The following is a 14,383-nucleotide window of genomic DNA, read 5'->3' on the forward strand; positions in this document are numbered from 1 at the left end:
TCCCCAGCCTGTATTGCTGCTTGGGGTTGCTGTGGCCAAAATGCAGAACCCAACACTTGGACTTATTAAAGAGTCATGGCATCACAGAATGGTGTGGGTTGAAGGGATCTTTACAGGTCAAGTAGTCCAAGCCCCCTGCCATCAGCAGGGATATCTGTAACTAGGGCAGGTTGCTCAGAGCCCCAGACAGCCTCACCTTGGACGATTCCAGGTATGGGAGGCATCTATCATCTCTCTGGGCAACATGGGACAGGGTCTTATAACCCTCAATGTCAACAGTTTCTTCCATAATCTAGTCTAAACCTTCTCTCTTTCAGCTTAAACCCACCAGCCCTTGTGCTGTGACACCAGGCCATGCTAAAACGTCTGTCCTTCCCTCACAGATCTCTCTGGGGACACAGGCTGGTCTGTGAAACCCAAGACTCGTAGACCTGACATGGCTCATGACAACTGTGGCAATTCACAGCTTTCTTGAAACCAGCTCTGCAGCACACGGCAGGAAGGGCTTTTATCCTGTCACACACAGCCTGCTGCAGTCCTGACATAAATTATCCCCCCAACATTCCTCCTTGATGCATAACAAGATGAAGGGAGAGGCCAAGAGCTGAGGTGAAGTGCTCCTGCAGGAAGATGATCTGTGCTAATTGTCACAAGTGACCTTGCACGGTGTTGTCCTCCTGATGCTGCCTCTGCAGGCTTGTAAACGATCCCAGGAAGCAAAACAGCCCCATAAAAACGTCCCACTTTTCCCACTCAGCAGAAGCAGCATCACATAATAGCTGTTGATATTCTCCCTGGTCACTCATAGCTCATGTCTGAGGTGAGCTGAGTGTTCATAGAATCGTTAAGACTGGAAATGACCTCTACGATCATCAAGTCATTCAGAGTGGAGGTGAGGAGGAAGCTGTTGAGCATGAGAGTGGTGAGAGGCTGGAATGGGTTGCCCAGGGAGGTGGTTAGGGCCCCATGCCTGGAGGTGTTTAAGACCAGGCTGGCTGAGGCTGTGGCCAGCCTGATCAAGGGTGGGGTGTCCCTGGGCATGGCAGGGGGGCTGGAACTAGATGATCCTTGTGGTCCCTTTCAACCCTGACTGATTCTATGATTCTATGATTCTAAGTCCAACCTGCTACCCAACATCTCTGTGACCCCATGTCCCCATGGTGAAGTACCACATCTACTTGTTTTTTTTAACACCTGCTGGGATGGTGACTCCACCACAGAATCACAGAAAGTCAGGGGCTGGAAGGGACCTGAAAAGCTCATCTGTAGAATCATAAATAGAATCATGGAATCAACCAGGTTGGAAGAGATCTCCAAGATCATCCAGTCCAACCTAGCACCCAGCCTTGTCCAGTCAACCAGACCATGGCACTAAGTGCTCCAGCCAGGCTTTGCCTGAACATCTCCAGGGACAGTGACTCCACCACCTCCCTGGGCAGCCCATTCCAATGCCAATCACTCTCTCTGCCAACAACTTCCTCCTAGCATCCAGACTAAACCTCCCCTGACACAACTTGAGACTGTGTCCCTTCTTCCAGCCATTCCCTGTCTGACTGTCTTAATTTCTTCCTAATATCCAGTCTAAACCTCTACTCTTCCAGCTTAAAGCCATTCCCTGTTTCAGACTGTCTCAATTACTTCCTAATATCCAGTCTAAACCTCCCCTCTTCCAGCTTAAAGCCATTCCCTGTCTCAGACTGTCTCAATGTCTTCCTAATATCCAGTCTAAATCTCCCCTCTCCTAGCTTAGTCATTCCCTATCTCAATTTCTTCCTAATATCTGGTCTAAACCTCCCCCCTTCCAGCTTAAAGCCATTCCCCATCTCAGACTGTCTCAAACTACCCTAGCTTGTTCAGAGCTCCCTTCCTCCAGCCCAGCAACCTCATCATGGTGTAATGTAGATTCATAACCCAGCACTGCCTGCTACACATGGAGACGTGCTGAGAACTTCTAACAAGGCACAGGGCATCATAGCTGTCAGGCCTGGAACAAATCCCATCAAGGACATAATGGGAGCACCAGTCTCCCTCCCTGGGAAAGCACTTCCACACACTCTTGGTCTTCAATGGAAGTCACAAAGATTTAAGAGCATGACTTCAACTCTTTCTTGAGCTGGGGTGGTTGGAACGGTGAAGTGGGGAGAGCCCTTGATACACAAACAGCATGGGATTAACTGCAAGCTGGGTGAGAGCTGGCATTGTCCCCTGGCTCGGGGACAGATGCCACTGTGCTGGGAACACAGAGCTCTTTCTCTGGCGGGGTACAAGGTAGCAGTGTAAAACAAGCTTCAACTTTGACGGTAGACCCACTCCTTCCCTCAGACAAAGTGCCTCTCCCTTTGTCCAGACGTGTATTTTGTTGGTGCCCCTTTGTTCACTCAGCAGGCTGCCTCCTTTTCTATGCCCTCTTTGAAGGAGGTTGGCTCTTTGTGAGGGCCTTTTCTAAGAGGAGTAGCAGTGGTGGTTCAAATTGTGCTGTTGCACAAAACCCACTCAACTCCACACCTTGGGGATAGCCAAGTTTGTCCTGCATCCATCTCTCAGCCACACTTAGAGTCACAGAGGAGTTTGTGTTGGACCTTTAAAGGTCACTTAGTCCAGCCACCCTGCAGCCAGCAGGGACATCTCCAACTACAGCAGATTGCTCCACAGCCCCACACAACCAAATGACAGGTGTGGAGCTGTGGGAGGGTAGGAGAGCCCTGCAGAGGGACCTTGCCAGGCTGGATGGGTGGGCAGAGGCCAATGGGGTGAGATTGAACAAGGCCAAGTGCAGAGTTCTAAATCTTTGGCCACAACAACCCCAAGCAGTGCAACAGGCTGTGGACAGAGTGGCTGGAGAGCAGCCAGGCAGAGAGGGACCTGGGGAGTGCTGCTAGGGAGTAGCTGAAGATGAGCCAGCAGTGTGCACAGGTGGCCAGGACAGCCAAGGGCATCCTGGCCTGGATCAGGAGCAGTGTGGCCAGAAGTACAAGGGAGGTTATTCTGCCCCTGTGCTCAACACTGCTCAGGCCACACCTTGAGTGCTGTGTCCAGTTCTGGGCTCCTCAATTCGAGAGAGATGTTGAGGTGCTGGAAGGTGTCCAGAGAAGGGCAACAAAGCTGGTGAGGGGCCTGGAACACAAACCCTATGAGGAGAGGCTGAGGGAGCTGGGGGTGTGCAGCTTGCAGAAGAGGAGGCTCAGGGCAGAGCTCATTGCTGTCTACAGCTGCCTGAAGGGAGGCTGTAGCCAGGTGGGGTTGGTCTCTTCTGCCAGGCAAGCAGCAACAGAAGAAGGGGACACAGTCTCAAGTTGTGCTGGGAGAGGTCTAGGCTGGATGTTAGGAGGAAGTTGTTGGCAGAGAGAGTGATTGGCATTGGAATGGGCGGCCCAGGGAGGTGGTGGAGTTGCCATCCCTGGAGGTGTTCAAGCAAAGCCTGGCTGGGGCACTTAGTGCCATGGTCTGGTTGACTGGACAGGGCTGACCAATAGGTTGAACTGGATAAGCTTGGAGGTCTCTTCCAACCTGTGTGATTCTGTGATTCTAAGCAGTGTTGGCTATGGGGGAGGACAGAGGGATTTAACCAGAGAAGACCCCGCAAGCTGCAGGCAGGAAGCAGGTGCAGCTTCACAGCAAAGGCTTAATTCAGTGATGTCATGGGTGCATTCTGCAGCCTCCATTTGAAAGCACAGCCATAAGCCATCACTAATCCACACACACTCTACAACTCTGCTGCAGGGCACCATGAGAAGGGAAGGAACTGACGGCACAAATCCAGAAGTGCCAGCCAGGAGAAAGGGATAAAAATGGAATTAAATGCAAGGGTCTGACCCTTAATAAAGGGGGGGAAAAAAGGATTGCTGTCTGTATGATGCTCCACAGGTTCATGCCAACAAGTTAACTGGCATTTGCCCAGCTGTTTAGGGATTACATCTCCTCTCCAAGCTGGAAGCAGCAGCCCCAGTGCTGGGATCTCCACATGAGGTGTCTGAAATTGCAAACACGATCTCCCACTCAAACAGCTCAGGGCTGCTGAGCTCCTTTCCACCAGCCACGGATTTGATCTCCTGCTGTCAGGCAGTGGCAACCACGGCTCCAGCAAACAACACTTCAGGCAACAACATTCATGCCTTGTGAACCCCCAGACCTCATCCTTTTTGAAATGCACCAACAAGGTTAGTGCAGAGGCTAATTAACACCGGGGGGAAATCCCTCAGCTGAGAGATCCCTTCCAGAAGGCTTCCTACTGACTGTGCTACAGACCAGCCTGTGCACTTCTTCACACCCCTGTATTTCTGTAGTTTGGGGCATTTAGTGGCTAAGCAAATGCCCAAAACACAGCTCAACACAACCCCCACACCTCTCTATTGTCCTTTCTTGCTATAGACAGATACTGGCTCAAGAAAAGGTCAAAGTCATAGAATCACAGAAACATTTGGGTTGGAAAAGACAACTTTAAGATCATCAAAAGCAGAGCACAAAGACTCTGCCTGAGACTTGTTCCTCTGCTCACCAATGGCACTGCCACAGCTTGTGCCCTGCCTTGGGGGCCAGGAAGGTGAAGGTGGCACCTGTGGGGAAGAGCAGACAGGACAGGTGCCTCAACTGCCCAGAAAGGGATTGCAACACATCTATGTCAAGATCAGACTGATCCAGCTTCTGGATCTGGTTGTAATCTGCTACTGAGTCCAGTATGGGACTTTCCACAGTAATAATGGTGACAGTGACTAATTGCCATCAGGGGTTGGGTTGGTTCTTGGTTTGTTTCTCTTTGTTTCCCATGCCAACTGGTTTGGTTTCTTTCCATCCCACCAGCTGCTCTCCCTTCTGCCTTTTCTCTTTGCTTTGGGAAGGCAGAGGGTTCATGGACAGCACCTGCCTCTCTGGTGTCAGCCCAGCCTTGACACTTGACACTTGTACAGCCTTTTCAGTTACAGCTTGGATAGACATGGAATCATAGAATCAAACAGGTTGGAAGAAACCTCCAAGCTCATCCAGCCCAATCTAGCACCCAGCCCTGTCCAATCACCCAGACCACGGCACTAAGTGCCTCATCCAGGCTTTGCTTGAACACCTCCAGGGATGGCAATTCCACCACCTCCCTGGGCAGCCCATTCCAATGCCAATCACTCTCTCTGGCAACAACTTCCTCCTAACATCCAGACTAGACCTCCCCCAGCACAACTTGAGACTGTGTCCCCTTCTTCTGTTGCTGCTTGCCTGGCAGAAGAGACCAACCCAACCTGGCTACAGCTTCCCTTCAGGTAGCTGTAGACAGCAATGAGGTCTGCCCTGAGCCTCCTCTTCTGCAGGCTGCACACCCCCAGCTCCCTCAGCCTCTCCTCACAGGGCTGTGCTCCAGGACCCTCCCCAACTTCATCGCCCTTCTCTGGACACATTCTGGTACCTCAACATCTCTCTCGAATTGAGGAGCCCAGAATTGGACACAGGACTCAAGGTGTGGCCTGAGCAGTGCTGAGTCCAGGGGCAGAATAACCTCCCTTGTACTTCTGGCCACACTGTTCCTGATCCAGGCCAGGATGCCATTGGCTCTCCTGGCCACCTGCACACACTGCTGGCTCATGTTCAGCTACCCTCTACCAATGCTCTCATGTCCCTCTCTGCCTGGCTGCTCTCAGCCACTCTGGCCCCAGCCTGTAGTGATGCTTGGAGTTGTGGCCAAAGTGTAGAACCCTGCACTTGGCCTTGTTCAATCTCACCCCATTGGCCTCTGCCCACCCATCCAGCCTGGCAAGGTCTTTCTGCAGTGCTCTCCTACCCTCCAACAGCTCCTCACCTACTCCTAGCTTGGTGTCATCTGCAAACTTAGAGATGCTGGACTCAATCCTCTGGTCTAGATTATCAATAAAGATACTGAACAGTCCAAGAGTATTTGAAAAGCTTTCATCCAGAGAACTTTGGTAGCATCACTTTACTCTTCATAGGAACTGGGATTCTGCCATACTAGCCTTTTCTGGTCCTTCCAGGACGCTACCTGAGCTGACGTCACCAGAGATTTATACCATGAGCTCTCTGTGGCTTATGGGCTTGCTTTAAATAGATATTTATCCAATTCATCCCAGTAGGACTATCTGAATGATCAGGGAATGAGCTGGCTTAGTTATAAGCCAATATACCAGGTAAAACTCATACCACATCCACACAGAAGCCCTCATCCCAGGAGCAAACACAGCTTGCTGGTGAAAGAGCTGTTTGGAGAGCTGGGGAGTTGTAACAGTTCAACTTCTTCTAATTATTCTTTGATCCAACTGGGAAAGAGCATGAACAATTCAAAAGCAGTCTGCTTTAAATGAGTATGTATGGGAACCATGCAAATGCAGTGAGGGATGCAGAAAGATGCTTCAAACATTAGGGAAGAAAATGAAACCATCTCCAAATGGGATGTGTTGGGGGTCTGGAGAAAGCACACAGGAAGGCTCCTCAACAGGATTCTGTGATCTGAACAGGTTTTGGAAAGTTGAAATGGAATTTTGTGGGTTTGAGCAGGTTCTGGGAAATTTTGACTAGGTAAGAAGAAATGTTTGGTGCTCAGGGTGGTAAAACACTTTCACAGGTTGCACAGAGAGGTGGCAGATGCTCCATCCTTGAAACCATTCCATGTCAGATTGCCTGGGACACTGAGCATCCTCATCTAGTTGCAGATGTCCCATCTGACTGCAGGGGTTTGGACCTTGGAGGGTCTCTCCCAACTCAATTGATTCTGTGATTCTCTGACTGCTCCAACCCAAACCACTCTATAAATCTAAGTGACATAGAATCATAGAATGGTCTAGGTTGGAAGGGACCTCAAAGCTCAGACAGTTCCAACCCCTTGCCATAGGCAGGGACACCTCCCACTAGAACAGGTTGCTCAAGGCCTCCTCCAACCTGACACTGAACACCTCCAGGGACGTTGTGGAGCACAGAAGCACAGAATGTGATCAAAGATCACATTCTGTGCTTCTGTGCTCCACAACGTCCCTGGGCAACCTGTGCCAGTGTCTCCCCACCCTCACTGCAAACAACTTCTTTCTAATATCCGGTTTGAATCTCCCCTCTGCCACTTTAAACCCATTCCTCCTCATCCTGTTATTACCAGACCTTGTCAATAGTCCCCTCCCAACCCTCCCGTAGGCCTCCTTCAGATACTGGAAAGCCATTCCAAGGTCTCCTGGAAGCCTTCTCTTCTCCAGGCTGCAGAGCCCCAACTCTCATAGCCTGTCCTCATAGCAGAGGTTTATCCCCTAGAAACTGAACTTTGAGGTCCTTGTTTGTTTAGGAGAGTGGGAACAAGCAACATGGACCATCTCCATAAGCCTCTTGAGAACATATTCCTGACCAAGATCCACCCTCTGCACCACTGTCAGCTCTCTGAGTGCATCTTGTGAAACTACACAGTGATGCCTTTTTCTCACCCTGATGTCATTTACTTCACACCAGGTGCAGTGGTTGCTCTGCTTGCTAATTTGCCTGGATTTTCAGGCTGAGGGTGTGGTGACAGGAGAGTCTCTGAGTGACACATTGCTGCTTGCTGAAATTTCCACAAAACAGAGACAGTTAGTCCATGGGTCTCAACTATGGTGCTCCTGACTTGCACCAGAGCAAACACAGCACGAGATATCAAGCCAGTGGGAACCTCTGCTGAGAATGAGGCCAACAGAAGAAAATAAATCAGCTACATCTCAGCAGGAAGGATGGAAAAAGTTTGATATTTACAGAGTGCAGGAACCTTCTGAGTGAGGACAGAACCCATTGGACACCAGGTTGCAGGCTGAGATGCGCAAGAGCCCTTTTGGAGAGGCTGAGCACAGATTATAGAATCAACCAGGTTGGAAGAGACCTCCAAGCTCATCCAGTCCAACCTAGCACCCAACCCTAGCCAAGCAACCAGACCATGGCACTAAATGCATCATCCAGAATTTGCTTCAACACCTCCAGGGACAGTGTCTCCACCACCTCCCTGGGCAGCCCATTCCAATGCCAATCACTCTCTCTGCCAACAACTTCCTCCTAACATCCAGCCTAGACCTCCCCTGGAACAACTTGAGACTGTGTCCTCTTGTTCTGTTGCTGGTTGCCTGGCAGAAGAGCCCAACCCCCACCTGGCTACAACCTCCTTTCAGGTGGTTTCAGATGGGGCAGCACAGCATTGTCCTCTCAGGTTAGTGTAATTTTGGTGTACCTGATGATATTGAAGTGATTTTCACCTGTCCTGAGACAGCCTCTGGCTCATTTCAATTTGCAAACAACTAAGAGGACATTTCCTGGCATCAAGTGCCACATGGGCTCCAAGAATGCCTCATAAAGCTTGCTGGACTGCATTACTTTTGATTAACATTATACTCATGGTTGCTCCTTAGAATCACTTAAGTGTTTTGGTAGGAAAAGGCTTTTAAGATCAAATCCAACCATTATCTAACTCTACCAAGGCTGATGCTAAACTGTGCCACTCAGCACCACATCTCTGCATCTTTTAAACACCTCCAGGGATGGGGATTCAATCACCTCTCTGGGCAGCCTGTTCCAGTACTTTGAGAACCCTTTCAGACAAAAAGTTTCTTGTAGAATCCAACCAAAACCTCTTCTGGTGCAACGTAAGGCCATTTCCTTTCATCTTATCCCTTCCTCCTCTCCAGGCTGAACAACCCCAGTTCCCTCAGTTGCTCCCCTCAAGACTTTTCTTAAAGCTCCCTTCCCTGGACCTGCTCCAGCACCTCAATGTCCTTCTAGAAGAGACTGGCCAAAAACAGAACCAAGATTTGAAGTGTGACCTCACCAATGTCCAGTGCAGAGCGACAATCACACCCCTGGTCCTGCTGGCCACACTACTGCTGATCCAGGCCAGGATGCTGGTGGCCTTCTTGGCCACCGGGGCACACATTGGCTCATATCCAGCCAGCTGTCAACCAACACCCTTCAGGGCTTTCTCTGCTTGGCAGTTTCCAGCCACTCTGCCCCAAGTCTGGAGCATTCATGGGAGTTGTCATGACCAAAATGCAGGACCTGGCACTTGGCCTTTTTAAACCTCATCCCATGGACCCACCAATCCACCCTGTGCACATTCCTCTGCATAGCCTCCGTAACTTCAAGCACATCAACACTCCCTCTCAGTTTGGTGTCACCTGCAAACTGATTGGGGGTATCCTTGACTCTCTCTCATCCAGATCAACTGATGGATGGGATTTCAGGGCTGTTTGAGAGAGCAGTGGACCAGAAGCTCCTTCCTTGTGCATCTGTATATGTATCTGTCTGTCTACCCATCCCTCTATCTATCCATCTCTCTATCCCTCTATCATCTATCTGTCCATCCATCCCTCTATCATCTATCTATTCATTCCTCTATCCGTGCATCCATCTATCCATCAATCCATCTATCCATCAATCCTTCTATCCCTCTACCTATCTATCCCTCTACCATCTATCCCCCATCATCTATCAGTCCCCCATCATCTATCTATCCATTGATCCCTGTATCATCTATCCCCCATCATCTATCTCTCCATCCCTCTGTCGTCTATCTATCTATTCATCCATCCCTCTATCATCTATCTACCCATCCCTCTATCTATCCATCCCCCATCATCTATCTATCCCACATCATTTACCTATCTCTCTACCATCTACCTATGCATCCATCACTCTGTCATCTGTTTATCCATCCCTCTATCATCTATCTATTCATCCCTCTATCCATCTCTCTATCATCTATCTATCTCTCTATCTCTCTATATATCTATCCCTCTATCTGTCTATCCATCCCTCCATCCATCCCTCTCAAAACTCATAAGCAAGCTGCTGAGCCTGCACTCGCCACACACCTCCTAGCAAAAGCGAGAGGGACTTTGAATGCACAAAGAATGAAACGAGTCAGCTCCATCTTGTGTCTCAGCTTTCGACATGCCCAGCAGCACTCCAGCTTGTGGGGATAAAAATCCAGACAGCTGCAAGATATGTACAAACTGGGACAGTTCAGATTAAAAAACTATTTTCCTCTATGCTTCTCTGACCATTTCCCCCTCTCTCAACAGCTGTCTTGAAAGGAAGATGGGAAAACAGAGAGGATTTCCCATCATCTGTGTCCGGCTTAGAAACCCCAGCTCCCTGAATTAGATCTGATTGTTCTTCAGCACAGATTATTCTGAAACCATCATCTGCTAGAGGGAAAAAAAAAAAGTACTGGGGCAGTTCTCAAAGAGATGTCTAAAAAGCTTTGGTCTTTTTTCTGGGCACAGCCCAGACGGCAGCTTTGTGCTGGGCTGCAGCAAGAGCAGTGTGGGCAGCAGGGCAAGGGAGGGCATTCTGCCCCTTGGCTCTGCTCTCCTCAGATCTCAACTGCAGTCCTGTGTGCAGTTCTGGAGCCCCCAGCACAAGAAGGACATGGAACTGTTGGAGCCAGTCCAGAGGAGGCTACCAAGATGCTCAAAAGGCTGCAGCAGCTCTGCTATGAGAAGAGAAGGCTTCCAGGAGACCTTATAGTGGCCTTCCAGTATCTGAAGGAGGCCTACAGGAGGGCTGGGGAGGGACTATTGACAAGGTCTTGTAATGCCAGGATGAGGAGGAATGGGTTTAAAGTGGCAGAGAGGAGATTGAAAGTGGATGTCAGAAAGAAGTTCTTTACAGTGAGGATGGTGAGACACTGGCACAGGTTGCCCAGGGACGTTGTTGAGCACAGAATGATCTATGATCACATTCTGTGCTTCTGTGCTCCACAACCTCCCTGGAGGTGTTGTCAGGTTGGATGAGGCCTTGAGTGACCTGTTCTAGTGGGAGGTGTCCCTGCCTATGGCAGGGGTTTGGAACTGGCTAAGCTTTGAGGTCCAACCTCAAAGGTTTAGGTTCCAACCTAAACCATTCTATGATTCTATAATTCCTCTCCATGCTGCACTGAACAGCACTTGCCTCGGGCCTGGCAATCACCTAGTGAGGCGTGAGTGCTGCTTCCAGGAACAACAGCTCATCGAGGCACTCTGGGGTCACCACAGCCTGCATCCAGAAGCACAGAAATTCATTCCTTGGGTCAGAAATTAACAGCACAGATGAGGCTCTAAGAATGTTCTGCAGCAAGCTGTGAGGTGGTAGTCATGGAGAAGTCATTGGTTAGCCTTCAGAAGAAGTGGCCTGAAGGGATAACTCATCACCTCTAAAACTACCTCGAAGGAGGCTGGAGCCAGGTGGAGGTCACACAGAATCACACAGAAGTGACCTGGTTGGAAAAGACCTCCAAGATCATTGAATCCAACCACTGACCTAACACAACCACGGCCATTCAACCATGTCCCAAAGTACCATGCTCAAAGTCTCTTGGAACACGTCCAGGAATGGTGACTCCACCACCTTCCTGGGCAGCCTGTTCCAATGCCTGACCACTCTTGCAGGAAAGAATTTTTTCCTTATGTCCAGCCTAAACCTCTCCTGGCACAATTCTCAGGCCATTTCCTCTCACTCCATCACCCGGTACTAGAAAGAAGAGATCAATCCCCACCTCACTGCAGCCTCTCTTCAGGGTTGGTCCTTTCTCACATGCAAAAATCACAGAATAGAATCACAGAATGTCAGGGTTGGAAGGGACCACAGGGAGCATCTAGTTCCAACCCCCCTGCCATGGGCAGGGACACCTGGCACACAGCCTCCTCCAGCCTGGCCTTAAACACCTCCAGCCATGAGGCCTCAACCACCTCCCTGGATCAACCCATTCCAGGCTCTCACCACTCTCATGCTCAAGAACTTCCTCCTCACAGCCAGGATGAATCTCCCCACCTCCAGCTTTGCTCCATCCCCCTAATCCTGTCACTCCCTGACAGACTAAAAAGTCCCTCCCCAGCTTTTTTCGGAGGCCCCCTTTAGGCAGTTCAGGTACTGCTGCTCTCTGGCCAGCTCCCATGAATTCACTGGGTGCCAGCTGATGTATTCCTTTACGTTGGTGCCTCAGTGGGCACAGCTCAGAGCTGAAGGGTGCATTTCTAGGCAATTAAATGTTGAGGCAAAGTCAAGATGTTGGCCAGCTGTCACAGTATCACACAGTATCACAGTATCATTAGGGTTGGAAGAGACCTCACAGATCATCAAGTCCAACCCTTTACCACAGAGCTCAAGGCTAGACCATGGCACCAAGTGCCACGTCCAACCTGGTTATGACTGTGGCAGACTACAGTACACAGATGGTCAATCTGGCACATGGGTTTCATCTTGGTAAGAGCACATGAAACTGGATAGGGTGTTTCTGCTCCTAGTAAAAAGGGGGTCAAGATGAGCCCTTTCCAGCAGCCACAAGCATAACCCTTCCCTCCCGCAACACAAGGTGGCTACCCTCTTCTCTTAGCCCTCCACAGGGGCACCATGACAAGTGACAGCCTGCCCCTTCATGCATCCACTGACCCAACACAGAGCCACACACAGCTTGCCAAAGCCCAGCAGGGATGTTCCTGGAAAGCAACTTGGTCCGAGCCCCTTTCGACACGGTGGTCACACACATCCTCAACTCCTTGTCATAGGTCTCCCCATCTGCTCCTGCCAGCACAGATTTGCTGGAGCAGAAGACAATTATTTCAATGTTCATCCAAGGAATAATGCTCATCTCCTTGTGCCCTGTCTGTCTGCATCCCAGTCACTTCTGCCCCAGTTCCTTCAGTGAGGAGGTCACTGGTGCAAGGAAGGAGGGAGGTGGGGGGGGTGGATGGAGTCAAGCTGAAGCTAATGATGACTGCATCCCTGCCTTGAGTGCTGGGACCCTCTCCTCCAGCTAGGATGCATGTGGGAGCAAGAACGCTCAACAGGAGCTGATCAGTATTCAGTGAAAGGTTCTGCTTCCATCTCTCCTCCTCCTCCCGATGACTCGGTGCGCAGCAGGAGGCAGCAGCCCACAGCACCCTGCTCCCGCATCCCCATCCTGCCCCACCGAGGATTTCACACCTCCCTCCTCACGAAACCAACGCTCCCTGTTGCTTTTCCAGCTCTGCAAAACAGATGTCCCAAATACACCCCCTCAGACATCACCCCCAGGCTTTCCTGGCTGCTTCCAGGAGCTCTTGAGGGACAGCCTGTCGTGTTTGGGGACTTCACAGGGCATATCACCTATCCAATGCCAGGCTCCCCACGCAGCGGGGCAACTCTTCTCTCCAGCAAGGGTACAAAACACAGGAGAGAGGGGAGGAATGGCAATGTTCCCACCATGCCAGCGGGGGGAATATGGTCCATGCGGGACATGATGTGCTGGATGGGTGGCTTTCTAGATTCATCTCCCAACCATGAGACTTGTCCAGAGTTGCAAGACTCACCTTATGGAGCTTCCACATGGCACCCAGGGCCTTGACCTCATGGCTGGAGTGCTTGCCCTCCTCCAGGCACTGGTAGCAGACAGGGCTCTTGCACTGCACACAGTACATGCTGTGGTTCTCCAGCTCATGGTCAGTGCAGGTGGAGATCTTGCGGGGGCTGAGGCGACGGCTAACCCGACCCTGGGCCGGCGGGACCAGGCGATGCTTGGCCAGCGGTCCCCTGGGCGGGTGACACCGCAGGCGACAGGGATCGCAGTAGAAGACATCGCACTGCTCGCACATGACGGCCGCCTCCTTAGGAGCCTTCTCGCAGAGCTGGCAGCGCAGAGCCGCCGCCCTGCCTTGCTGATAGCGATCGATGACACCTTCCAGCAACCGATTGCGAGGGAAACCCCGCAACCCGCGCTCGTCCAGCACCAGGCTGCGGTGACACTGCGGACAGGTCAGACAAGCGTTGCGGGGAGGAGGCGGAGGGGCCAGGGAAGCGGGGGGCGGCGGGGCGGCCGGCGGGAAGACGCGGACGCCGTTAGGGGATTTTTGGCAAGGGGTGGTGGGAGCGCTGGCGAAGCCTCCGTAGGAACCGTAGCCGCTGTCCGCTTCGCTGTACAGGCTCATCTTATCCAGGTCCAGGTAGTCATAGTCGGATACCGCCGAGCCGGAGGCGCGGCGGCTCTGCGGTGACTCCGACTCCGGTGTCTGCACCAGGATGTTGCGGGCGCACGCTTGGCACAGGTTGTGTGAGCAAGGCAGGATGATAGGCTCCCGGTAAAAGGAACCGCACACCGGGCATTTCAGCTCTTCTTCCATCTCTTCCATAAGGGAGGGAGGAAGAGCGGCGGCGCGGCACCGGCAGCGGCCCGCGGCTACGGCCAAGAGGAGCTCCGCGCACCCCTCCGCACCTCGGCGCCGACTGCCGCTACCCCGCCGCCCGAGCGCCGAGCGCGCCGCTCCGCCCCGCCCCGCGCATTTCCATTGGGCCGGGGGAGGGGGGATGAGCGTTGCGATTGGCTCCGCTGCCTGCCCTTCCGCCCCCTCGCCCGCCCACCAGCGGCGCTGCGGGAGCCTCGTCTCTGCCTCTTTGCCTCTCTGCCCTCAGGGCTGCGGTGCCGCGGCTGCGGGGTGCACCC

The 14,383-nt window shown here is 51.8% G+C and overlaps 1 protein-coding gene across 5 annotated transcripts in view; it reads right to left on the bottom strand.

Annotated features, from left to right (window-relative positions):
• The window catches only part of TRIM9 (tripartite motif containing 9), a 90,154-nt gene extending 75,980 nt beyond the window's left edge, over positions 1-14,174 (bottom strand). For all 5 annotated transcript variants that reach the window (XM_064143258.1, XM_064143230.1, XM_064143247.1 and 2 more), the window contains exon 1: positions 13,257-14,174. In XM_064143258.1, the coding sequence (XP_063999328.1) occupies positions 13,257-14,072 (816 nt within the window). In that variant the 5' untranslated portion in view covers positions 14,073-14,174. The remainder of the gene's footprint in view (positions 1-13,256) is intronic.
• Positions 14,175-14,383: the final 209 nt, after the last annotated feature.

Source organism: Pogoniulus pusillus, chromosome 1, assembly GCF_015220805.1.
Source record: "Pogoniulus pusillus isolate bPogPus1 chromosome 1, bPogPus1.pri, whole genome shotgun sequence".
NCBI classification, from domain to species: Eukaryota; Metazoa; Chordata; class Aves; order Piciformes; family Lybiidae; genus Pogoniulus; species Pogoniulus pusillus.